At 41.0% G+C, this 26,042-nt stretch overlaps 1 protein-coding gene across 1 annotated transcript in view; it reads right to left on the reverse strand.

Annotated features, from left to right (window-relative positions):
• Positions 1-26,042, reverse strand: part of LOC115379259 (glycogen debranching enzyme-like) — a 34,881-nt gene that overhangs the window by 3,738 nt on the left and 5,101 nt on the right. The window contains exons 5-27 of the mRNA XM_030079986.1: positions 22,787-22,968; positions 21,912-22,023; positions 21,190-21,316; positions 20,422-20,524; positions 19,220-19,317; positions 18,192-18,331; positions 16,747-16,934; positions 14,910-15,033; positions 12,182-12,345; positions 11,537-11,638; positions 10,682-10,837; positions 9,227-9,377; positions 7,892-8,016; positions 6,645-6,757; positions 6,140-6,274; positions 4,772-4,902; positions 4,276-4,412; positions 2,754-2,887; positions 2,278-2,453; positions 1,815-1,917; positions 1,018-1,243; positions 558-669; positions 82-217 (exon numbers count right to left, since the gene is read on the reverse strand). Of these exons, the coding sequence (XP_029935846.1) occupies positions 82-217; positions 558-669; positions 1,018-1,243; positions 1,815-1,917; positions 2,278-2,453; positions 2,754-2,887; positions 4,276-4,412; positions 4,772-4,902; positions 6,140-6,274; positions 6,645-6,757; positions 7,892-8,016; positions 9,227-9,377; positions 10,682-10,837; positions 11,537-11,638; positions 12,182-12,345; positions 14,910-15,033; positions 16,747-16,934; positions 18,192-18,331; positions 19,220-19,317; positions 20,422-20,524; positions 21,190-21,316; positions 21,912-22,023; positions 22,787-22,968 (3,175 nt within the window). The remainder of the gene's footprint in view (positions 1-81; positions 218-557; positions 670-1,017; positions 1,244-1,814; positions 1,918-2,277; positions 2,454-2,753; positions 2,888-4,275; positions 4,413-4,771; positions 4,903-6,139; positions 6,275-6,644; positions 6,758-7,891; positions 8,017-9,226; positions 9,378-10,681; positions 10,838-11,536; positions 11,639-12,181; positions 12,346-14,909; positions 15,034-16,746; positions 16,935-18,191; positions 18,332-19,219; positions 19,318-20,421; positions 20,525-21,189; positions 21,317-21,911; positions 22,024-22,786; positions 22,969-26,042) is intronic.

Below are 26,042 nucleotides of genomic sequence, written 5' to 3' on the forward strand. Positions count from 1 at the left end.
TTCTATGTAGCATGTAATCAAGTGGGTGTACTGGTTGTATACCAAAATGACATTGGGCAGATGAAGTGGAAAAAGCTCTACCTGGGCGTGGCAGGGACTCCTTTGTTGTGGGCCTTTTCACTCTCACCCATCTTGTCCATCCAGGTTCCACAGTTGAAGCGGTTTCCTCCATAGACAAAGCCAGTGTTCTGGTCCACTATGGCCTCCACATTGAACCCTGGATGAAGAAAGATCTTCTGATTTCCGTTGATGCTGCAGCCAATTTGATCACATACTTCTTTGCATGAGTTTTAAAATGGGTTTTCAAGATCACTTTCAAAACCTTTGTTTTGTGATTTTGTGTGTGTGTGTGTGTGTGTGTGTGTGTGTGTGTGTGTGTGTGTGTGTGTGTGTGTGTGTTAGGAATTATTCTAGCCCAGAGACTGACATTTTTTGTTCTCTATTGCCTCTCCAATTATAGCCTCCTTCTACCCTAAGGGTGAGATGGGATGGGGAGGTACTACCACTGTGTGATTGTGAAGTCTTACGTGTTTATGTTTCTCTGTGCATGTGCATACCTTCATGAGTCATATTGTTGTCTATCTGCGGACCAGCGTTTCTCTCTCTGAACTCAATGCCCTGCAAGTGGCGCTGCATGGCCTCCTGGATCACATCATATAGAGGCTGATCCTGGAGGCAAAGAGGACAATAACAAAATTTAAAAAATACAAAATGTTTCAGTGAAAAAAAAAATCTTTTTTCTTTTCTTTTCTTTTTTTTTTTCAAAATACACCTTTTGTTTCAGTTGCAGTATCAAAGTAACTCAGGCCCTGAAAACAGGGTAGGGCTGGGGTGGGAGCTGTATCTGAAGTTTTATGTGTGTGTCAACATCCTGAGGCCATATTCACAAAATATCTTAAGACTAAAAATGGGCATGTCAGTACTAACTTTAGGACTCCAAAATGATTGGGCTAAGAGTTTTTCACAAAGCTTTTAGAGTTCTCTTCATTCTGGTATGTTGCTATCCCAGACTCTTACCCACGCTGTGGCAAGCTGAGGCTCAGAGTCATCGGTGGGATACATCCTAGACACAGGGCACAGGAGGATTTCAGTGCCATTGGGTACAAGGGTGCAGTAGTCCTGGATACACTGCAGCCACCACCACACAGCGTCTCGGCAGTTGTAGCGGGCACCACTGCCATTACCCAAAAGGTTGGGGATCAGACCATAACGGAGTGTGCCTGCAAATGCCAGGATGATATTCCTAGGATAAAAGAAATACAATAATGTATAATTAACATAAATATGTGTATAACAGTACACATATTGTCATGTGTAAGAGGCAAGAAAAAATACATATAACACGGCAACAGTAAACATGCTGTTCCCCACCAGTGATGCCATCTCCTTGTGAGCCAATCATTGACCAATACCCTTCAAGTCACTTTGTTTTAACCTGTAATTACACTTCTTCTTTTGGCTAATCAGTGTAATTTTTAGTGCTGGAATACAGTGGTGAGATGCAGCATTCGCCAGTGTTTCATCATGTGATACTGTCTTTTTATATTGGTTTGCTGATACTTGGGGCAACTATGGTCCTACAATATAATGGACAAGATGTGGTTTCATTGATTGATTGATTACATACTGTATCTACAGTAGAAATGAACAGTGTTGCACCAGTTGAGCATGAGCATCAAAATGAAGTGTGATCTGACATCACTTAACTTTTTTGGCATTGAAGTAAATAGCATCTAAAATTCACCACTTTTGTCCTTCGAAACTCAAATCAGTGGAACTCTATCTGTCTCTGAGCTATGCTGTTGTGGACTGACCTGGCCTCCAGGTATCTGCCAGTCAGCAGCATAAGGCCTCTCAGGGCGATGAAAGTGTCACGACCCCAACAACGGAAAATCCCTGAAGAGAAGTGAGGAAGACCTGAAAGGGAGGACAACAAAGATGAATTCAGTCAGCTGTTGAATGGGTGTGGTCTCTGGTTCTCATCAGGCTGATGCTGTGTTCATGTTCTAGGAGATGACAATACTGTCAGCTACAACTTTCTGCTAATTAACACTACTATAAAGCACTGCTCAACTCAGCTTTCAGATGGTGATTACTACTATAAAATACCATTCCTCACAGCCTGACGATGATAAATACTACTAGAAAATATGTTTGCCTCAGCTCTCAAATGGTAAATAGACCACTTGGGAAGTTTTCTCCCACTTCTGATGTCACCACAAAGGAAATAGTCATAGTCAAATGCAACAAATGTCCTGAGCCGAACTCATTACTCACCTGCTGCCAATGAGACACAGCACTGCTCTTCCTGGTTGGTGATGTCATTGACGCGGTACGGGACATCTTTCAGGCAAGAGGAAAGAGGGGGCAGTGCCGGGTAGCAACCCACTCCACACATCTGCACTGAACCCAGCGCCAACTGTTTAACCAGACTGGAACCATCCTGCACAAAGCTGTAGTAGCCAGAGGGAGACAACACACAGAGACACAGCTATGATTAGGTGAACAATGACATAACTGAGATTTCATGTCCTTAAAAGTACAAAAAAAAAGTTATAAATTAAAGTTATGAACTTAAGTAAAAATAAGTCTGGAGAATCCACACTATACATAATCCATTATATAAATCCTTTATGAAACAGTAAAAACAACTGAATCTCAAAGAAAAGTATATTGCATGGTACATTGCATCTGGAGTGTTAATTCTTTTATCAGAAAGTATTCGAAAGGTGAGAGAAGAACCAGATCAGAACCTTGACATCTGCTTGAAAATGGCTTCCAAAGCAGTAGTGTAGGCTCCCAGGATGATTGCATCAAAGTAGCAAGGCACCAGGTAGCGAGGGATGTGTTTGAGGTAGCTGAACATGGCCTGGAACCACTCACCCACCTACAAGTCAGTATCAGTCACAGGAATTCATAGATGTTCTCAGTCATGATCATTTACTTGGCTGGCATGGTTAACTAAATGAAACACAGATTCCTAGGGCTGATTATCAGCCAGTCACTATCAGCCAAATCTTGCATGATGGGTTTGATGCAATTTCACTGATGACATTTATTAAAGAATTATTACTATACTGGAAATATTACCAAGGTCATGATACTGTCTGTAGCCAGCTCTGAATTTATACTAATGCAATAGTTGATCAGACTCCACACAATTAAGAGAGTAGAGGTTTATTGTCCCATTATGGTCGAAAAGCTGTTTCAGATTATTTTTGACCCAGAAATGAATATATTTCTGGGCAAAAAAGTTGATTTCTGAGTCATTTTTTATTGTTTATTGTTTTGCATGTAAATGCAAATATTTTGAATAATAGCTTTATTTATCAACAACTGCAATCCAAATGTAATAGTACAGGTACTGGCCTGCAAGCACACATCCTGGTTCAACCCTGCTCCTTGACATGGTCATTCATTCATCTACCTCGTCTGTTGCCCTAAACTGAAAGCTTACCTTAATCTTCACAATCACCTGATGCAAACAAAACAGCATGGACTATCTGAGACAAGGGAAGCAACTGCAAATAGTTTCCAGTCTTTTCTTTGTCTTTTCAGTCCTGGTCATAATCACATCTCATGCTAACTTCCTCATATATTTATATTTATATATTATCCTCATATATTTATACCAAATTAATTGAGGTTGTTGGTCTCCATAAATGTGAGAGCATTGCTTTCTGTGTGGCCGATGGAAACACCTAACACCTGCCATGCTTGATCTTTATTCTTTCTGATACATGCCATGCTTGCTGCTTCCCAGTGTCTTCATTTACGGATGTCTCTGTGGTCATTTTCAACAATTGCCTCTGAAAAGTCTGTATGGTAGTAGATTTGCTACATCTGTATGGAAGGCTTAAAAACTTCTCAGCAGAGTCCTTATGCATTGGCTGACTTCACAGTGAGACAGTGCAAAGCCTTTGTGTACTCACCAATAGTGTGCCCCAAACCTCTTGCTAAGCCTAAACCGTGACTCATGCTTTACATAGAAACAGATGTGATGAAATGTGCATGGTCAAAATGTTGTACACTTCAACACAAGGTGCCAGCCTACTCTAGCTGATTTCTGTTGGGAGATGAGGAAAGCAAAAATCTCTCAAATTGCCACTACACTACTGGTATTTACAGGCTGTAATAACCATGAGAAGCAAAACCATGAGTAGCAAGCTATCTGAATAGCACATTTGTGTTCTGAAAGAGTGTGCGCACATCTAAACGCACAGGAAAAATGAACCAGGCATGAGCCTTAAACCAGCTAACTCTGTCTCAGTTCACCTTGCTCAGAGCCCCGCCCTTGGCCAGCAGTCTGTTGGAGACGTAGTCGATCATCCAGTCTCCCTGCCTCAGGTTGTCACAGAATGGGTGGCCAAGGTCATTCTTAGGACGAATCTCTGACATCACTGACATCAGCCCTGAGAAAATGTTAAACCACAAGCTCTTTATGAATGTTGATGCTGCATAAATTTTGGAGTAACTGTAAAATAAGTATTGGGACAGTGACACAATATTCATAATTTTGTCCTTGTACACCACCACAGTGGATTTGAAATGAAGTAATCAAGACATGATTGAAGTGCAGACTTTAAGCTTTAATTTAAGGGGTTGAAAAAAAAAATGGCATTAACCATTTAGGAATTACAGCCAGTTTTATACATGTCTTGATTATTTCAAATCCACTGTGGTGGTGTACAAGGGCAAGATTATGAATAGGCTACTGTGTTACTGTCCAAAAAGTTATTTCATTTATAGTGCCCCCTGTAGTCTTTTGTACCTTGCAAGCCACCATATTTCAAGGGCAACCAGGAAGGGATGTTGTAGCATCCGCCCCCATCTTCCCTCTCTTCAGTATCACAGCGGTACAGCAAAATGTTCATGTCAGCCAGGCTCAGTTTGGACATGATGCTGAAGAGGAGAGAGGAACAAAACAAGGCTACATTCAACTTTCAACAACAAGGACTGAGAAACATGTTACATCTGAAAAAGAAAATTAATTAGTTGATCCTTGCTGACCATTGGTCTGACAGAAAACATGAGTCTAGTGGACTGAACACTGCAAAGTACAGCAGTGTGAGAGACTAAAATTAGGACTCCTGGCAGACAGCTGGCTCAAACTAATACACTTTCAGGTGGGAAAGATGACTGCTGCCTCCCAGACAATCTTGCTAAATCTCTCCAGAGATCCAAAATGGTGCAGCAGAAAGACTTTAGGCATATGAGTCAACAAGCCACAAAGATGTAAGTGTTATACCTAGAACAATCTGAGAGAGAACTGAGTTAAACAGTTGAAATATAAATCAGAATGTTTTTTTAAACTAACTACGTAGCAGGAGGCAGAGTGTGAACACACATCTTAGGTGTGGCAGAAGCACCTCAGTAGAGTATAGCAACTTCATCAGGGAATTGTAAGTTGGTTGTAGATCAAGAACATTGACAGCAGGAGGCAGCAGTCTCTCAGGCAACACAGGGAGAGTACTAAGTGAATAAAACTGGAGAGAGCTATAGGTAATAGAGGCAAAACTTTGTAGTTATCATAGTTGCAACTTATGATGTGTTGCCTTCCTCCCAAAATTGTAGCCAATGGGTAAGTGAACATCCTGATGGCACTTGATGTTCATTGCTCAGTTCAGTGCATTGGAAAACAACTCCATCACTGGGGGGGAAAAAACACCTGGGAGGGCCAAGTTCTTAGGTCTAGCAGCAGCAAAAGAGGATAAACATCTGAAAATTAATTCATTGCCTCATAGGAAAGGAAACATTAAGATTAGATTTGTACATGAGGGAGAAAAGAACAGGAGGTAAGGCATTTTGGTCAGAGTTTACACCCTCCAGTGGTCATTGTGGGCTTGTAATGTGGGAATGGCAGCTGCCTAGCAATACCATAGCAAACCACCTAGTACACCCTAGAAATCACCAACCAACGTCCCAGCAACTACCAACCACCTATCTAACAAACTAGCAACAACCACGCAACCACCTAGCAATCACCAGAAAAACAAGCAACTACATTGTACACCATGGCAACCACCTAGAAACACTCATCAATGACCAAGTGAAGGCGACATACTTCATCAGCAAGCACACTCACACTTTCTTCAGAAAATTACCAATTCTGTTATTACAATTATTAAGACATACTTACTTCTCCAGTGGCATGGTGAGGATGGACGGCGTGTTGTTGTCGGCTAGACTGCCAGTCTGGAACTGGGAGCTGAACTGGGTCAGGTGGTGTCTCAGAGCCCCCAACAGCTCCTGGGACCGTGGATCCAGACTCACCCTGCAGGGGACCAATGGCCATAACCTTTATTTTACACTACATGTAGAACCATGCCTGACATACACCCTGCACTTTAATTTATACATCAAAATAGCCTCTGACATGGATCTATGTATTTATTTTTAATCTTTAGACCACCTTTATCCTCCTTTACCACAATGATTATCCCAACTTTCCACTACTCTTAGTAAGTGTAGAGAAGGAACTTGTGGCTCTGCATGTTCAGACGCCATGTATCTTCAACATGTTGTACGATTCATAAGCTAGAGCCACCAAACTATGAAGCTATGAGTGAACAGCAGAGTACTTGTGTAAACAGTTATTAACCATTCTGTGACTGATGGAGTACGTTAAGCCCAGGTTGACCTACCTGAAGACAATAACACTGCCAGGAGTGAGCTTCTCAAACACAATCTCCTGAACAAATTCACTGTTGTCTTTCGAAGTGACATTGGCCTGTTTCACCACCTTGCTGTCCTTCAGCTGGAGGACACATTTAAAATGTTTTAAAAATGATGACATTAACTTGTATGCACACAGACAGCACTTTTGTGCTTTTATGCTTTCAAGGCACTTTAAGATGCTACATAGCATTTCAAGGTTTATAAATCAAAGCCACATTAATTTAAGGACAAAAGCATAATTACCATTAACAAATGAGATGTCAACACTGCATTTTACATTGTATGCAACCAAACAGCATTTGACCTAGTCATATCTCATTTCCAAGACAAGTCCACAAAGTATAATGTAATACATCAAGCACACTGGGCTGGATGTATCACTTTAAAATTGAAAATGTGTAGTCTTTCATGTCAGGTTAACATATTATGCAATTATCCATTCCATAATCCGTGACATTGTCCATTTCTTTGCTTGTACCACAGGTATGGAAAACAGCTCTAAATATATAAAATGCGATGAAATGCAATAAAGTAATTTTTCTTCTGAGATGATAAATTAACTGTTAATTATTAATAATAGGTAGGTAAAGATAAAGACCTTAAATAAGCGCGATAATTCATTCTGGGGGTGGATTTACTGGAAAAATTGACCCTCAATGAGGAAGTCTCTCCTGTTGCACATCAGGGGGTTCTTCACCTCTGCAGTGGGCGTGATTTTTCAATAGAAGACCACATTGTTCACATAGAAAAGTGAATTACAAAAGAATGGAAGACTGAAGTAGAATGCAAGAGAGAACTATTGTAGATTGGAAGAGATAAGTTCACATCGAACAGAAAAATGAAACTGGGGAATTGAAGAGTGAACTTAAGAATGGAAAAGTTATCTAAGAGACAGAAAGAGTAAACTAAGTATCAATTCATGCCTCCCTTCTCTTGAGCGTTTGCTGTGTTTATGGCGCATAGTGTTCAGTTGGTGTTCAGTTTCCATGGACGTCTGACAGATCATGCTTGTTGTGGTCAAAGCAGCTTGAGAGAACGGAGTTTGAGCCATTTCCAGAGAGAAGCAATACCTTGACTTTCTGCATTTCACAGTCTAGATTTGCAACCAGTGAGACCAACCAAAGGAGGTCAAAGGTCAAAGGTTATGGTACCCTAACCAGAGATGGAACCAATACTGCACTATGTCCAGAATCCCAAACACTGTTGTACTTACTTGAATGTGTTCCCTGATTTCCAAAGTATAGTCTGGCATGCCGTTGCTGCTCTTTTCATCCTGTCTGTAGGAGCTGGTGGTTACATCAATGGTCCGAGCCTCCAACACCACCTCCTCAATCTTACCTACAGAGGAAGCAGCCTGGCAGTGAGACTGACAATAAGGTTGATGACTTTTTTAGCTGCAGAAGCAGAACATTTTAAGGTGAGTGTTTCAACCAAAAATTTAAATTTTAGGGATTTTGATTATATGTTGTAAAATCTTTGGTACCCTCACATGATTTGCAGAATGGTTTGCAATACATTCAGAATCACTGGAATAGTCCTTTAAATGGATTCAGCTAACCTGGTCTATACAACATGACTTCATACAGTAATGTCCTAGAGTTTGTCCTCCCCCTCCTTCTTGCCTGTCCACCACTCACTTTTCCTTTCCCCTTTCATGCTTAGTTATGATGTTTTATTGTCTGTGTTTTTGCTATGTTAAGCCATTTTGCAATGGTTTACAAGGAACACCCTTAACATGATCATATTCATGTGACCACTGAAAAAATGTAGATATAAATGGGTTAAGTCTTGTGGATGTATTTCATGATGGTCAGCTGGCAACAGTGTTGTTGTGATGACGAATGTAGCAGTGCAGCAGCAGCAGTAGTAGTAGTAGCAGTAGTCCAGTTTCTTACACATACTGTATAATGGTATTTGCTACTCCATACTCCAAGTGTGACTAATCCTCCAAATTTTACCTGACACCTTTCCCATGGTTAAAACTGGTGGAACTACTTTGTTTCTGTATTACTACACAACAACTCTTCCTGCCACTGTATATTTGTTTACACACCCGGTGCATGAAGCTGTTGCATAGCGATATCGAAACAGAGCAATACCAAAGCAAGGTAGTTCCACCAGTTAGCAACCAGGAGGGCTGGAAGGAGAGTAGATAATGAATCCCAATGAATCCCACACGTCTTGTTCAGCTTTGGGCTACCCCTAAAAATTATGTTGTTTACTGGTTCACGTCCACTTCATTAGTTTTGGAGAAGAATAGCTCCAGAGAAGCATTAACTCACTCTCACTGACAACAGGGAGCGAGCTTATGAGGGGATCCACTGTCATACACTCATATGGATTAGCAAATACCACTATAAGTATGTTGTCAAAAAATGTAGTGCATTGTAGTGATTCTTATATTGATCATTAGTGCACTGCCCAACTCACTGATCAAATGCATATTCTCAGACTAGAACTTGGTGCTGGGATGCTGGTGTGTGTGTTTTGCGTGTGTGTGTGTGTGTGGATTCGGTTTTGGCTCAGGTATTGGCTTTAGGATTAGTACCTGGTATGAACATAGGTGGAACGTCATCATTATAGTTGTGGGTCTTGGGGTTTTTGAAGGAGGTTCTCGCCACAGCCACCACAGACTGATGGCTGCTCGGACAGTGTCTGGTCACTGCCACCACATCCTCATCCACCTGGTCCACATATACCTGACAGCCACACATTCAACCAGGACATGATCATTAGAATATGCAACAGAATGTATTATTATTGGAATACTGGGAATACTGTGTTAAAATGCACCATGCTCTAAAAATATTAGGGTTTATTCATGTTAACAGCAGTAGGGAGAAAGAGGGATTTGAAGGTCTGTAAATGTCTGTTTTGACAGTAATTGTCAGTTACTGTACAAATTCATTGTCTAAGACAAGGAAGTGACATACAGTACAGGCCAAACGTTTGGACACACCTTCTCATTCAATGCGTTTTCTTTATTTTCATGACTATTTACATTGTAGATTCTCACTGAAGGCATCAAAACTATGAATGAACACATGTGGAGTTATGTACTTAACAAAAAAAGCCAACCATTTCAGGTGACTACCTCTTGAAGCTCATCGAGAGAATACCAAGAGTGTGCAAAGCAGTAATCAGAGCAAAGGGTGGCTATTTTGAAGAAACTAGAATATAAAACATGTTTTCAGTTATTTCACCTTTTTTTGTTAAGTACATAACTCCACATGTGTTCATTCATAGTTTTGATGCCTTCAGTGAGAATCTACAATGTAAATAGTCATGAAAATAAAGAAAACGCATTGAATGAGAAGGTGTGTCCAAACTTTTGGCCAGTACTGTACCTCTCAAAAGCTCAAGACAAATGTATATATATATATTTTTTTTTAACCTAAAACAGTGTTCTTACAATGTATTGTTGGTTTGTTCAGTTAATTATTTTAATTATAACATATAATTACTGCAAGCATGATTTTTTTTATCATTATTATTATTATTATTATTATTATTTTTACATTGGCTCTATGATATTTCACATATACCGTAAAGTAGGTTCAACATATATTCAATAGATGTCCCAATTTCACTTTGAGCACCTGACCCTGTAAAAGTCTCTGCACAGGCCTGTTGTCCTAAATCTAGATATAACCGTCCTGGGCCTGCTGCACATGCCCGACAGTATCTCCACGGCCAATCACGATGTCCACCCTAGGACCTGAACACTGTATCCTCACACACTTCCATTTATGTCATGTGTGTGATCAGCGCAAATGCCTGAGTGTATGAGAGTACAAGGGCCCTTGAACTGTTAAACTGTGTGTTACCAGAATTATTTTATATTATTATATCATCAACTTGTTCGTCATTCCACAATGGCATGTCTTTCAAGGGTCTTATTTAGCAGTGTAAATGAAGAATATCAGGAAAAAGTAATAATGAATATCACAGATTAGTTTCCAGGTTTCAGCTGAACCCTTGACATGTATTTAACCTACATTACCTGAGTAAAGCCCTTAGCAGCCAACTCCTGGTGCAGCTTGTTGAGGGCCAGCTTGCCAGCCAGGATACCAGTTTGCAGGGTGACCTTGGCTGGATCTGATGTCTTGGCCTCTGGGCTCCAGCTGGGGTACCACCAGCCCTTCTTCACCTCCGATACCTGGGCAACACGCAGGAGGTTAATCCAGGCACAGTTACCACAACAGATGTGAAACTAACTGGGTGTGCAGATTCTTCTGGGTCAGTGATAAGTGTAGTCTTGTTACAATACACATCTGCACTGATTGATACTTTCTGTATTTATTTTATGTATAGTCTTCTATAGACCATAATGTGAATGCAACAGACATTTTGCTAGTTTACATGTTCTATATAAATACTTATATACCACATGTTTCTGTCACTCATTCTGCTTTCATCTCAGAATTTTCTCTTAGCACCATTACCTCTGTTGTAGCTACCACAGTCTTATAATACTGTAACCCATATGTATATATGCGGTCTAGACTGTTGCATTTCATTGTACAGACACTATGTTCTACTCTGTATTTTAGCTATTGGATACTACAGGGATTGTCTGATCTGGAATTGTGAGCTGCAGCAGCCAATAGCTAATATTTTCTGTGGACAAAAGCAGACCATTTTCATGCCAAAAATTCTAATACCAGCCCCTGTTATCAGCCCAATCCTACTGAGTACCATAACATGATCTCATTGTGCAGCCAACAATAGAGAGAAAGACAGAGAGAGAGAGAGAGAGAGATAGAGAGAGAGAGAGAGAGAGAGAGAGAGAGAGAGAGAGAGAGAGAGAGATGCTGTATTGTAGCAGTTGTGTGGTGTGTGGTGTGTGTCATCCTACCTGATGGGGCACCAGCTCATCATATCCTCTAGTGCTGCCTGTAGCGCAGCAGGCCATGGAGACAATAGCAGAGCTGGGGAGGCAGTCATTCACTGAATGCATCTGAAACAGCAAAGCAGTCCTCTGGTTATCACACTGCTGCATGTTTTGATTATTTTAATCACTGTCAGTGCCACCTGTAGACATCTGGGGGCCCTTGAAAAAAATCATATGGGGGTCTTGTGTTTTACCGTGAACAGATCAGGGAGGGGGTGGGGTGTGTGTGGGTGGTGGTGGTTTTTAATTAAATATAATTACAATTTGATGGTAATTTTTGGGCAAATTTTCTTTTTGCCCAATTTTTTTTAAAAACCTAATTTCTTGCTAAATGTGGCCTTTTAAGCAACTTTACAGTGGACATACAGAAACACTGCAACTCCTGATGATTTAAAGAGAAACTTTTGGACACAGGTTTTTACTTTAGCATTGGATCAAGTTCTTTCAACCATCTATTACACACAGTTTTGCATACACTGTTTTTAAACTCTACTTTTGTGTCTTTTAATCATACCTGTAAAGCACTTAGAGCTGTGTCATTGTATGAAATGATGCAGTAGCAATAGCAGTAATAGAAGCAGTGTATTATCTTTTCGAGGGAATGCTCACCTGAATGGGACTCTCGTTGTCATGGGTGACGTCCATGAACATGACATGGGCAATAGCCGGGACAAGAGGCCGGAGGCTTGGCTGGACAAAGGAGCCCACTGGCTCCCCACCAAACCAGTACGCTAATCGTCCCTCTTCATGACTGTTGCCACAACTCACAGCCTCTGACAAGACAGAGAGAGAGAGAAGAGAACTGATTGCAGTGCTTTTTGCACAGTTAATGCCATATTAATGCTGATGTACTTAAAGCTGCACCAGGCAAGATGTTTATGTAAATATACAGCTGCAGGGAACAGCATCCCATCTCCTCTAACTGAGATGCTCTAGTTTACCTTATTAGGCCAAACTAAATTATTGTGCTGGCAAGGTCACTGGTTTGAAATCCAAATCCAAAAGTGTCTTTGTAGCAGTGAGTGGCCACTCCTTGCAGAGACACTTGAACTCAAGAACAGTGGCTTAACCGCCTCACCACCTCAACCCCAGCACACACTGCAGTCCTCTTTCACTAATATGTGAATAGAAATGTTCTCAGCACTCAAAACAACACACTGCTTTCACTACAGCAGTGACCTCCCTGTATCAAATCCAGACAAACAGCCCACTATCAGCCTACAGCTCCAATGCAAGAAAATAAACATGATAAAGAAATTAATGGGCATCATATATGGAAATTACAGAATACTTCATTGGTAGCTGAACATGGGATTGTGACATTTATACATAAGTAATGTAATTCTGATTATTATGATGATTTATTGATGCAAAAATATTACAAATTTTATACATTATTAGGAAATTTGCAGATTTGAACATTGTATATTTAGGTCTTTTTTTTTTTTTTTTTTGGATTGTGTTTCTAATATACTATTTAAATTGTAAGTTTGTCTATGGAAATTTCTAAGACAGTGGGATAGTTTTTATAGTTCATGTGTATGCATGGCCTGAGGCAGTTCTAAATTTGTTCATAGAGTGAAAACAAACTCATGGAAGTCTAACACTGAATGACTGGAATTTGCTTCGAACCTTCACACTAAAGGTTTAAGCGTAGGCACAGTTTGTAAATGAGACCCTGAGTTTCCCTCTTGCTGCCATTTGCCACCTGCCACCTACATGAAAAATTGCCTAGTGCAGCTTTAACACTGCTATGTTTTAGTTCACATCAAAGCACTGCTCTTAGAACAGGCTATTAACAAGAAAAACAGATACATCTGATATGCCATGTCATGCTACAAACATCACCACAAACATAACTGCAGGACTTTTCATTTTCATTTCTCACTGATTAAATCCAGGCATACACAGGCTGCACAATGTGGGTAAAACTTCATATTGCAGATTATGATATGAAAAACTTGGATTTGTTTTTGATTTTGATTGATTTAGCTTTTATTGTTGAGAATATTAGCTGGGGGGAAGTCCACCTCAATGGCAGGAGGCTAACAGTTAGCATTTGGAGCATCCAGCCAGTATCCAACTCTCAGTAACAATGAGAGGAAGATAGCACCACTACTGTCCTACATAACAGCTAGAGGAAAAGTGAAATAATATCTCACTTTTTAAAATGGATAAACTATTCCTTTAACCAAAGCATATTTTTTGATTTCTAAAAGTGCTACATTTAATTTATCCCCGTTAATGTAAACAATTACCACCTTAATTTTGAGGCATTAATACATTAGCCATAAACAAATATGAGCATTATCAAGAAGCTTCCTAGCTTTGTGTTACATTGTATGACACATGGTTGGATTGGGCAGGATATCTGCTACCCTGTTTTATGGCATAGAACAGGGAGAGATTGCTGTTGCTCCACCACAAACTCAGCCTCGTCTGCTTTTATTTGTTGGCAAAACCCAGTTTTTCACCATATTCATAATTGAGCAACCCTTATCTGTGCACAACCCAAAATCTCAATGATATCAGCCTTTAGCCAGAGGCATTTCATGCATGGATGTTAAGTTCCAGTCCACACACCAGGTTGGTGTGAATACTTACCTCTGGTGAACGAGGTAATACCCAGCCTAGTCACAGAGATACTATCCAGCTCCTTGCTGCTTGTAAACAGCTCAGCCACCACATACAGCTCTGGCCTCAGCGCATAAGCCTGATCCAGCATGTACTGCAGAGTCAGGCCGGCCCAAAACACACCAAACACAACCACCAGGGAGACCCCACACCATGCAGGAGGGAGGTAAAGGCAGACAGAGGGTTAAGGTCAGAGACAGGGACAAGATAGAGACAGACAGGAAGCAGAAGAGAGAGAGTGGGAGGAAGAGGAGGGGAGGATGACTTAGACATATAGACAGCAGATACAGATGTACGTAGACAAACTAAGCAGGATAGAAGAATGGACAGAGTGTGATGATAAGTAGATGAGAGATTGGGGAAATATTTGCAGAAGATCAAGGCAGAATAATCATGGATATACAGCGCAGTTATCCAATTAATGTTTGGCATGACGATGGGCAGTTTACAGGAAGCAAGGGGTGACAATTATGGGACATGCATGAATATAATTGTCAGATCAAACGGCAGCAAAGGAGACACAAAAAAGAAAGGTAAAGAAAAAGAAAACAGAAGAGATCGATTTAATGTCATACAAACAACAACAACGAACAACAAAATGCAGTTCTCCACAAGCAATGAGACTTCTAGCTGCTTCATCTAACTTGTGCAGTTTCTACCAGTGCATCTGACCAGACCGAGCTGCCGACATCGGCGTCAGTACCTCGCACCAGACTGGTGATTCCCAGGCGGTTTACAAAGACATTGTCAATGAGCTCACTGCCGGTAAAGAGCTCGGCTATCACATAGAGGTTAGGCCTGATGGCTCTGGCTGCTGCAAGCATCGCCTGCAGAGACCAACACATACAGTGTACACAGCAGTTAACCTGGATTCTCTTATGCCCCTTTTCCACCAAAAAACACCTGGTGCTAGTTCGGTGCTGGTGCTAGAGCCGGTGCTTAACTGGTGCCAACAAAGAACTGGTTTGCTTTTCCACCGGCCAAGAGCCAAGCGGAGCCAAGTCAGAGCCACGTCATTACATCATCGTAAAACGTGATCACGTGGGGGTGCGAGACGCTCTCTTGGAATCACAATAACAAACATGGACGACCCACCTTAGTGATGCAAATACTGCTCGTGTGTTTAGAAAGCCTACATTGCGGTCCAGAGGCGAAAAACACACTTATTGCCGGCTACCCATCATATTCGTGGTCGGAAGGAACGGTGACTATGTTTAGCTATATCTTTATAGCGGTCGCTGCTCCCGTTTGAGTCTGCAAGCCCGCCCACCAATGATGTGGTGGGACGCGTCATAAGTTCTTTCTCTGGCTCTCGTTTAGCCCCTGCTCGCCGTTGGTGCTTGCTTGGAACCAGTTTGTAACCAGTTTGGCCCCTGCTTGGGTGGTGGAAAACCAAAGAACTGGTGCTAAGTCAGGCATGGGCTCCGAACCAGCCCTGGAACCGGTTTGGTGGAAAAGGGGTATTAGAGGACAATGCTACCTATCGATGCTAAATTTGGAATACACACACTATAATCAGTGAAGTGCCACTGGGCTGACAGCTGACAGGAACACTGCTGTAGGCTGCTGCTTTACAGAACAAAAAGGTTGTTTGCTTTATGGCACAAATCAGCATCTGTTTATACTTGGCAAATTATCCACAGCCTCATTCCAGTTCCACCATTCCAGCTGAGTAGGTTCAAGTTGGTATTGGCTTACTTGGCCAGAACACATGCTAGCTGTTGCCAAGGGTTGTTATCAGCTCTGATCCTCTTAGGACCTTCCAGGCTATGATGCCAGCAAAGAGGGGTGAAGGTGGGGGTGGAGGAAGCAACAGGAAGCAAAAGAATTTGGGACTTTCTCTCATAAGTCTTCTGCTACAAACCTCTGAAATGTACGTTTTTCGTGAAAGAACTCTACAGCTATTGTTGCAGCATTAGTTCCAGTCAGCAGGATATTTTCACTGCAGCTGGTTAGTCTTACCAGGTAAATGTTTTTACCCTAAGGAGAACTAAAGTCTACCCAGTCCTGCTGGACTGTATTACTGTAGCAAAATGCAGTTCATATCCCATTTCATTAGTTAATGACATTTAGGAACATTCAAATCTTGGTGGATGATGAAGATCGTTACAGATCAGATCAGAACATTAAAATGATGAAAAAAGAAACTGGGCATATTATACATTATTTTTCTGATTCTACAAGTTCACTCTTACATCCACACATTTTCAGGGCCCAAGCAGTAATTCGTATGAAGATCAAGGCTTTATTGTATTTGTAGGAATTAGTAGGAAGTACTAAGTATTGTTTTTCTTGCCTCCCTTTGCATTGCAGCAAAGGGAGGTCTGTCTGTTTTGTATCATATCCAAATCTCATGCATGTAAATATCTTCAAATAACTAATAGTCCTCGATACAATATTGTAAAAATATTGATATTGAGGTATTCTATCAAATATATATCCCAGCCTCAATGCATATTTTAGCTTTAATTTCAAGAAATACAAAATTCTCAGGATCATGTGAGTTAGTTAAGGTCATACTGGATGTAGTCATGGAGTACCTCAGCCACGTGCAGAGGTGTGGAATAGCAGTTGTTCAGGTGGAGGCCAGCAAAGTGCTTGGCTGTGATCTCTGTGTATTTCTTCATATGAGCCCACAGGTAAGGACAGTCGTCTGGTTTCTCTCCGTAACGCAGCTTCACACTGTCGGCCCAGCATGTCAGCTCCCTCCGCAGGTAAACCTCTGAACCTGAACAGGACAGCAGAGGGTGGGTAGATAAATAAGACCAGTGGTAATAAAATGGCATTTCTTTTCCAGTTCGATCCTGCTGTCATTGAAACTGAAATGGGGCTGGTCCCAAACTGCACCCTTTGGACTTGAGGACTGAACCACTGCAGACTTAAGACACATCCTAAGACACATAAACATGTGGGTCTGTCATCAAAGGCTGAGTAAGGGATACCTCTTCTCAACCAAAAATTGTTGTGCTTTTTGAACTGGTTCTGTCCAGGTCCCTTTTCTCTGTACTCCCTTAGTATTTTTTTTTTTTTTACTTGTTGAAAACCTGCCCTTACCTTATTAGCACAGCACTTTGATTTTTTGCTGTTCCTGGATATAAATCCACCATTTTACCCAGGATTATTTGTTATAGCGCTATACCAGACGAGGAGAGGGCTAGTAAAGTGCTTTAGTCTGATATGGAGCTTAGTTAGCAATGGACTTTATCACACTCACTCTACTAAAAACCTCCAAAAAGCTCACAGGAATGTTAGCTATGAAAACATCTGCTGTCTTATTGTTGCAGTGCTAGTAATGCTGCATTCATGTCCTCAGCTGACTCATGGGAGAATCTGGAAGCGTTCCATTCATGTGCTTCAGAGGCTGTTTTTTGGGTGAGAGGGCTATACCTCTAGCCAACATGGCTACCTTCAGCTAACAAGCTTAGGATTTTCTCTGATTTATTAAATAACCATAATGGAAAGCAAAGCATTTGGGGACTAAATATATCAAATGTAATATCATGTTTGAAATGTTTAGTTTAGGTTTACAGAGGTTTTGTCAGACCAAGTTTCTAGCCATTCACAGAAAACTGTTCAGTGAGCTGACATGTTGAAACGTCACCCCATCACGTTACTCAACTTAATATTATGACTGGCTGGCAAACCGGGAAATATGATAAATCTGACACTGCATGAACTGGGCAGGGGACCTTAATCCGTTTCAGTTCCAACAATAGGGGTATTTTAACTTGCTGGACAGCTGATTGGTTTTATCAAAGTCCAGACAATATCATTACCCTACCAGGAGAGTTAAGCTCACCCACCACTGCTGGAACAGATTACTGTAGAAAATGCAGACCCTAAAAATCCATTTTTGGAACCCTCAGATATTGGTGAATGATGAAAACAATATTAAGGAATAATGCTAAATAAGAAAAAAAAATCCACATTTTAAGTTTCCCATATCTTAAAGCCATCGCTTTAACAAAGCAGTCAGTCTGCCAACCTGGTTCAGCAAAGTTCTTGTGTGGATCGTCTCCCAGCACCCGCCCGTTGTGGGCCAGCAGGTGACATGCCTTGTCCACCTGCTTCATCAGCTGCATTTCCTGCTCCAAGGTCATCTCATCAAACGGGAAGGTGAAATACCTGGAGGAGGCCGAGGACAAGTCACTACCCTCCTCACAGCCACACTCACTCTCACAACATCTCTCTAAACTCTCTCATTCTACTTAATATGTTTTAATGCTAATATTGTCATTCAAGATCCTTTGTATAAAACTTGCCTGGTACATATGTATTGATACCTTTTGATTAACAACCCAGTGTCTCAACAGAGATCCTGCATGTTCTTTACTTTTTGACTTGTACGTACTGTTTTATTGTCTGTAAAGCACAGTGTCACTTTTGTTTGTGCTAGACAAAATGCATCAATGACTAGAAGTCTGAGCACAAATGGGTTTGTAACTTTGCAGAGCAGTCTGGACCGCTCAAAAATGTTGACTGCAGTTGAAAAATACAATAAAATAGAATAAAAAAAGAAATCAATAATAATAAAAATCTAGCAGTATGGTATGTAAGACTACAATTCTTTAGGAGGATATTTAAAATATATCACTTTAACCGCCCCTTTTTCACTCTGTTCTGGAACTGCTGTTTGCCTTTCTTCTTATGGATTTATGTAACTATCTCTTTTGATGTTAATATGCAGTACAAAATCACTGTTTACAGTTTCAGAGAACTTTGTACTCTATACTTTTTCAGTAAAGTCATGATCACTGTAAAACACCTCCTTCAACTCCAAGTTGTGTTGATTGGCCCATCCAGCACCCCACCCTCCTCCTTGTGCAGACTTTGTCAGTCTTTATACTACACCAGATGGTCATTATTTACAGGACTGTGAGAGGACGCTTAACTTTAAAATGTAATTAAAATGTCATAATAAGCTGCATGTACAAATGACCTGTGGGGACATTTTTTGCTGGAGGACAGTCTCATAAAACAAGCTTCATACTGTCAGAGAGCTCAAGAGGCTACCTGGTGACCAGAGGGTCTTTCCTTGTGACTGGCCCCAGCTTTGGCCCGTGATCAGCGAGTCGCTCGTACGCTACAGTTCTCACGATGCAGTGAGTCGCCTGCGTGGGAAAAACAGCAGCAGGGTTTCTACAGAGGGTTTCCACAAGAGGAGCAAGTTGAACGGTAAAATGTTAGTTAGAATACACAAACACACACACACACACACACACACACACACACACACACACACACTCAGGATATGTCCCAAACCCAAGGTAGTTGCCTGCTGCTTTGCTGCCTAGTGAGACAGTGTCCTTATCAGGCAGCATGCTCACACAGGGCTCCTGAGAGGGGCTACCACAACAGCAAACATCATGCTGTTGCTTAGAAACCACATTTGACAGCTGCTGTCATTACCACTCCACCTAACAACACATGCTTTGACCTCTGCTTTTTCTTCTTTGAGACAAAACCCCTCCACCAAAACAGAAAATAGCAAAGTCCCAGCTGCACTCATAGTTAATCAAATATGTTAATGCTACAAAGTGGGTTTGATAGAACGAATCTGAAATAAACATAAAACTGAAATTGGAATTATAGTAACTCATACACACAAACTCTGCACATGTATAACAGTTTGGGGTTGATTGTCCACAGGACACAAAGGATTGTGGGATATGGTACTCACCATAGAATACATCTATGCCACCTTCAAAAATCAAATGGAGGCATCTCAGCAGGCAGCATTTTATGCAAACATTTGACTGGGACAGTTCTTGATGTAGCTGCCACAGCCAGCTGGTCTTGTGAGATGAAAATCATTTTGACTGGCCACACGCGTGTTTGGTCCAACCTGGCACTAATCAGCTCCCTGTGAGGGACCGCCGGCTCCAGTGTTGTGTCATATGTGATCATATGATTTGTTTGATTGGACAGTTAGCTAATGATTGACAGATGGTCAGTCCAATTGCCTGCGATGTATATTGGTACACTCCTGTTACTGCCACCCCTTTTCCAAATGCTTTGAATATCACAGTGTCCAGACTGTGTGTAGTAAACAACAGTAGCAAAATTCCAGTATGGCTGTGCCAGGCTAGGCTTCATGCCCTCCTGATTCTAAATGCTGCCTAATAAGGCAGAATTTTCTCTGTTTAGTTATGTAGGGACAGATACACACACACACACACACACACACATACATGCATGTGTGCACACACTATTACCTGCTCTGCATGGTAGTTCATCTCATTGTACTGTTCCAAGTTCAACTCCTCCAGTCTTCTCTTAAACCACTTACAACACTCTTGGATATCTGATTGGCTCTTACTGTCATTGAGAGAGAGACACAGAGAGGGACAGAAACTGTGCTATAATGTGGGCATATCTGTGGGGTATTTGATGCCGGACCTCTGCTTTAAAATACACAAAGATCAATACAGTTATTATGATGTGTCCCCACTGGCCAGTGCTTTAGGGCCCCCAGGTAAAACTTCAAGATATTGAAAAGCTTTTGTAGCCTACCAGAAGCTATTGCACTGTTACATAAAGTTGCCATGGGTAATGAAATATAGGACCTACTCAATGTATTTTAAGCAACTGTCAGAATGGGGTTTGAGCACTTTTTATGTATTCTATGCTTTTGATATATTCTCATGTTTATGGGTCAAACTTTCATACTGGTGGATTGTGCAAAGTGTGTTTTTGTCGCTTTGATGAAGAAAGAATTTGATAAAGACAAACAACGCTTGAGGGAAAGTGACAAAAAATGTCCAAAGGCTGCTCTATGTCATAATACAACGCAAACATTTGAGACTGGCATAGTTTGTTTGCTCTGTTAAAATTATTTCAATGACATATCTCAATATTTAAAAAAACATGTTAACAACCAAACTGCAAATGTCGAATTGGATCCCCACAAACAAAAATGTCAATATTCCTTTCCATGACCTGTCCGTGTTATGAAATGAAGGCAGCCCACGGAACAGAGTCACCTGTGCGGCCTGAAGATGTCCAGGGCAGAGGTCATGTCCACGGTGTTTCCAAAGCGTCTGTACTGAGGGTCCTGCAACACCTTCAGCTGCTTCCTGCCCTCAGGACTGGACCTGGTAGCATCACTGTCTGCAGGAGCAAGGACCACACACACACACACACACACACACACAGATATTGCTGTAAATCTTTGTAGCTTTTTGTTGAAAATTGCAGTGTCAAAATTTACAGTGTTAGAAACACTAACACAGACCTTGCTTTGAATTGATGGATGTTTAATTAACATATTAGGGGGAAAAGAAAAGTAAAGAAAAGAAAAAACTTTTTAAAAAGCCAGAAAATTATTTTATAAACTGAAATGAAACCCTTCTGTCCTCGACACAGCTCAGTCAAGGCAGCATGTGAAAATTTGGTGAAAAGTTTGTTTTCCATTCATTTTTGTTCTCCTGTCTTTCAGGCTGGGAGTCTGAATGGTTTCTTTGAGCTCGTTGAAAGAAACCAAAAGTCCTTCTCCATAGCCGCAAAATGTTTTTGCTGTGTTCATAGTGTAGGTGTAGTGACATATTACATTATATGCAATAATGTTATTACACTATGCGTTCATACTTGTATTACGTTATGTGCTGATGTTTATGTTATGCACTTTGATGAATTTAAATTATGACGTTATGCACAGTTACTCAGGGCCAGTGTTTGCTGTGGCCCCGCTGTAGTCGTCTCTCACCAGCCTGCAGCAGCTTGCTGAACTGCTCCACTGTTTTGTCCACGTTGACCTGCAGGAACTCCCACAGTCTGAGCCTGGAGAAGACCTGCTCCCACAGGACGCCTCGCAGGGCCTGACACACACACACACACACACACACACACACAAACCTGAAAATCTGCATTTTATGATATTTGTTGTATACACACTACTGTGTGTATACACACTGTTTGACACCTTGACCTTGACCTTTAGGTGATCTAGGAATTGGGGTGACTCCCTTTTCCCATACCTGTACATAGACAAGCTGTGTTTCAAAAGCACATTATACACTCATTCCAGCCAAGTTTTGAGTATATAGAGTGTTCATATTGTAAAAGTATGAAAATACTCAAGAAAACTCAAGAATGTCAACGTACAGTGCACTTGGATCAGAATTTTCCCACAGTGTGGTGCATTGTAGGATGGGAGGAGCTACTCATGGAGCAAGAGTAAAACAATGAAGACAAAAAAGGAAAATTAGCATTTGTTGAGATACATGTTTCTGTATTTGTTATCTGCTTTTCAGATTTGAAGCTGCAAGGCGGCAGAAGACTTCCAGGCGAAGGTCACATGATGCTGCTATCAGCAGACATGGTGCTTCATTTCCAATAAGTATGTATATTGTGCAGTACATTGAATTGACAAGTGCCAAAACAGCATACTATGGAGATGACTATATGGTATGTGGTGTTTAGTATGAGTATGTAGTACACTGCTCTAATGTGTACCACATGATGACACTGACCTGTCATTTATAATATGGCCGTCACTGTGGCCTGTGCCATACTAAATGCATGTACTAACACTAAATTTAAAGCAGACCTAAATGTGCCCATATGGTGACGCAGACTTACATAGATGTGCTGTTCATTTTGGATAAGTGCTGGTAGGCCTTGCTCTGCATACTTCCCATCAGCCACCTCACAGCTGAGGTGCCACAGGGCTCTGTCCAGGATCCATGCTGGTTTCAGGTGGGGAGAGTTGACAAGATTGTAGCCACACTCAGGATGGAGGCGAATCCACTTACTGTTGACCGCTAGACAAGAAAAGAGAGGAGAAGCCTTAAAACTAGATATTCAAACTTTATCTCACTACTTTATGTTGCCATTGATATTACTGATGCTATTTTGTGTCCTCTTACTATCACAACAGCTGAGGATAATAGATTTTAATGAGCCCAATAATCAATGAAAACACTAATCCATTATAGTCTATTCTACTGTAATCTAATCTAAACCATTTAAAAGTTGACAAAGTTTTTCTACTCATCACTGGCACAATGTCTAGCCTCTACCTTTAGGACTAAATCCTTCAGCTGACCAGACAGTACCTAAGTTCTAGTGGGGCCACTGAGCCAAACGTCTTGGTTGTAAGTGGAAAATCTATGGAAGACTTGAGTATGTTATAAATGACAAACTGAGGATGTGCAGACACACACACACACACATACACCAACATCCATTTATAGTGTAGCAGAGGGATCTCCTCTAAGCTCCAGAGATTGGGTTTCACATGGGGAATGTGTGACAGTGTGACCTTCTGTTAACCACTAACAGGGAGTGTCCCAGTAAAACAATATGATGATGTACCATAGCATTGCTCAACGTATTTCCAATTCAGTTGACTCAAAGTGGGCATGTCCAATCAATGAGCATTTAGTATCCATTATTCCTGTCAAAACTAGTCCAATGTCTGAAAATCACTTCTATGATTGGTGCAACTTGTGCAGCGGATGATTTCAAAGCTAAATGTCAGCGCCTTTGGAACAGCCTGGAACAACCATGGTTGTTGCAAGGATCTTGCTGTACAAAAGGTCACAGAGCCTTTACACTCACCGCTACCACACTTTTGAATTCCCTGCCAGAGGGTTTAGGCTATCCAGACCAAAGAAAAGTGTGTTTGTTTGTTTGTTTTTATTATTTCATGTTTTATCGCTGATGGTTCCCCCTGTTTCTCATTTTATTTTATTTCATTCTCTTGCTGTCTTTTTTTTTTATCTATTCTTCTTGATCTAGGCACACTTTTATCTTATTTATTGTGCAAAGCACTTTGTAACAACTGATTTTAAAAGTGCTATATAAAGTTTAAAGGCAGAATGAGTAGGCTTTTCCCAGAAAGACAATATATTGACTCATACAAAAATATCCCCTGTCAATCATAACTTCGGAGCCACTACAAGTGTGTTGGTATATATATCTGCACAGACCCTGCCCTCTGCCTGGATTTTCTTGTTTGCTGAGCTCGGGATTCTTCTGGGCACCACCCTTTGAGCAGCCGGTGTGTAGCTCCCAGCCAATAACCAGATCAATAGCACGACATCAAATAGGAAGCTATGAAAATCACGGATTACGGAAAAAAGGAAATATTCCGTCACCATCATGGGAAGCAAAAAATTGCCACCTGTGGATAGCTACATCCCACTTATTCTGCCTCTAATGTTATTTTTCAAATTCATCACATTGACCAAATAATTTCTTGTCAGTCCCTGATTGAAATGCTGTAGAGCATTCCTGGTAGGAACTCTCCATGCGTGAAAGGACACACCTTGAGGGTGCAATCAAAAATGTACTCTTGAAACAGCAGCAAGCAAACAATCACGCCAAAGAAGATTCGAGAATATTTCTGAAAAACGCTGCTCAACTTTTAATCCATGATTTATCTGTAAATGGTACTGTATCCAACCAGCAGAAAACAATAAGCTGTAATCTGGAGGGAACATACATGGATAATGTATGAAATTAACTTTTGGCTGCTGCTAGCACTCTAAATTTGTCATTTATATGAGCCAAGATGTATTGAACCAACTCGACAATTAAAACTACTTCAGCTGCTGGCAGTTGGCTTGTTAAAATCAGAATCCACCTGCCAAATTTAGTTGCAGACTCTGGTAGGGAATAAGTACTTGTAGCTGAGTGAAGATGGAGATCTGAGCAGGAGGAGTTTTCTACTGGAGGTCTGACATGACAAAGTACTCCCTGTTACCATCAGTCGTCCGTCTGTGTGACCTTCAACATGAATAGAGGCTACATGCTGAAGAGAAAACTGACACTGTAATGCCACAGCCATAGCAGCCTGCTGGAAAGGCCAACAGTGGGCGGTTTATTTCCACCACGAGACCACAGCACTGCTATTGCCAATTCTTCAATCATGTTTTAAAAATAGAACAAGGTGAAACTTCATTGATTCCTGTGGGGAAATGGGTCAGTGCAGGAGCAGATGGAAACAGGATGCAGCAGAGTGAAACAGAAAAGAAATAGTAATGGATCAAAAGAATAAATACAGGAAGGAAAAATGTATTCATGAGTGAAAGAGCTTTCATGTATGCATCACTATGGAACCCATAGGCTTTGAAATGAGGGGCTTTTTGAAAATGGGGATGACATAACACACTGTGTTGTAGACTAGGTTTGAAATACTGACAGCTAAATCCCCCCAGAAAGTCTCAATAACAAAGTAAGAAATATTAGGATCTCAGGAGAAGCTTTATCAAAATTGTTACTTGAAAATGACCACTATTCAATCTGCAAAACTGTGAAATACAATACAACCAGAGTTCACAGGTTTCCACTAGGCTAGTCCCTTTATTACTCAAGATGATGAACCTTCAGGGAACACAGCGTTCCCTTCTCTCAGCTTCCAAGGCCCAGCTCCTAGGCTTACCTCACAGTAACAGGCTAAAAGTCAAATGTCAAACTGCTATATTATAGACAAAAACTGCTAACTGGTTGTGTAAGGCAAACATTTCCCTTAGGGAGTATTTCCTGGCAGATAGACTTCATTCCACCCAATTCCAAGTCATTAAAATGCAACAGTACTGCTGCTTTTAGGAAAACTAATACTGGAATACTGATGTAAAGAAATTTTGAAGTCTCTGAAAGTTTATTTTCATATTGTAGTGGAATGAATGAAAATCAATGACTGGATAAAAGGTAGGAAAAGTCAGATTAGAGTTCTAAAATACACTGCTTGCTTTGGGAAAAGATTAGCAGGAATGTGAAGTTCATGCACTTTGTAGATATTACATTAAACATGCAAAATCACTGATATGGTCCTTTAACTTGCCTGATAAATAAATCCAATGCTTCCTAGAGGTGCACAGATTTTCTGTTG

The sequence above is a fragment of the Myripristis murdjan genome, chromosome 20 (genome assembly GCF_902150065.1).
Source record: "Myripristis murdjan chromosome 20, fMyrMur1.1, whole genome shotgun sequence".
Lineage (NCBI taxonomy): Eukaryota > Metazoa > Chordata > Actinopteri > Holocentriformes > Holocentridae > Myripristis > Myripristis murdjan.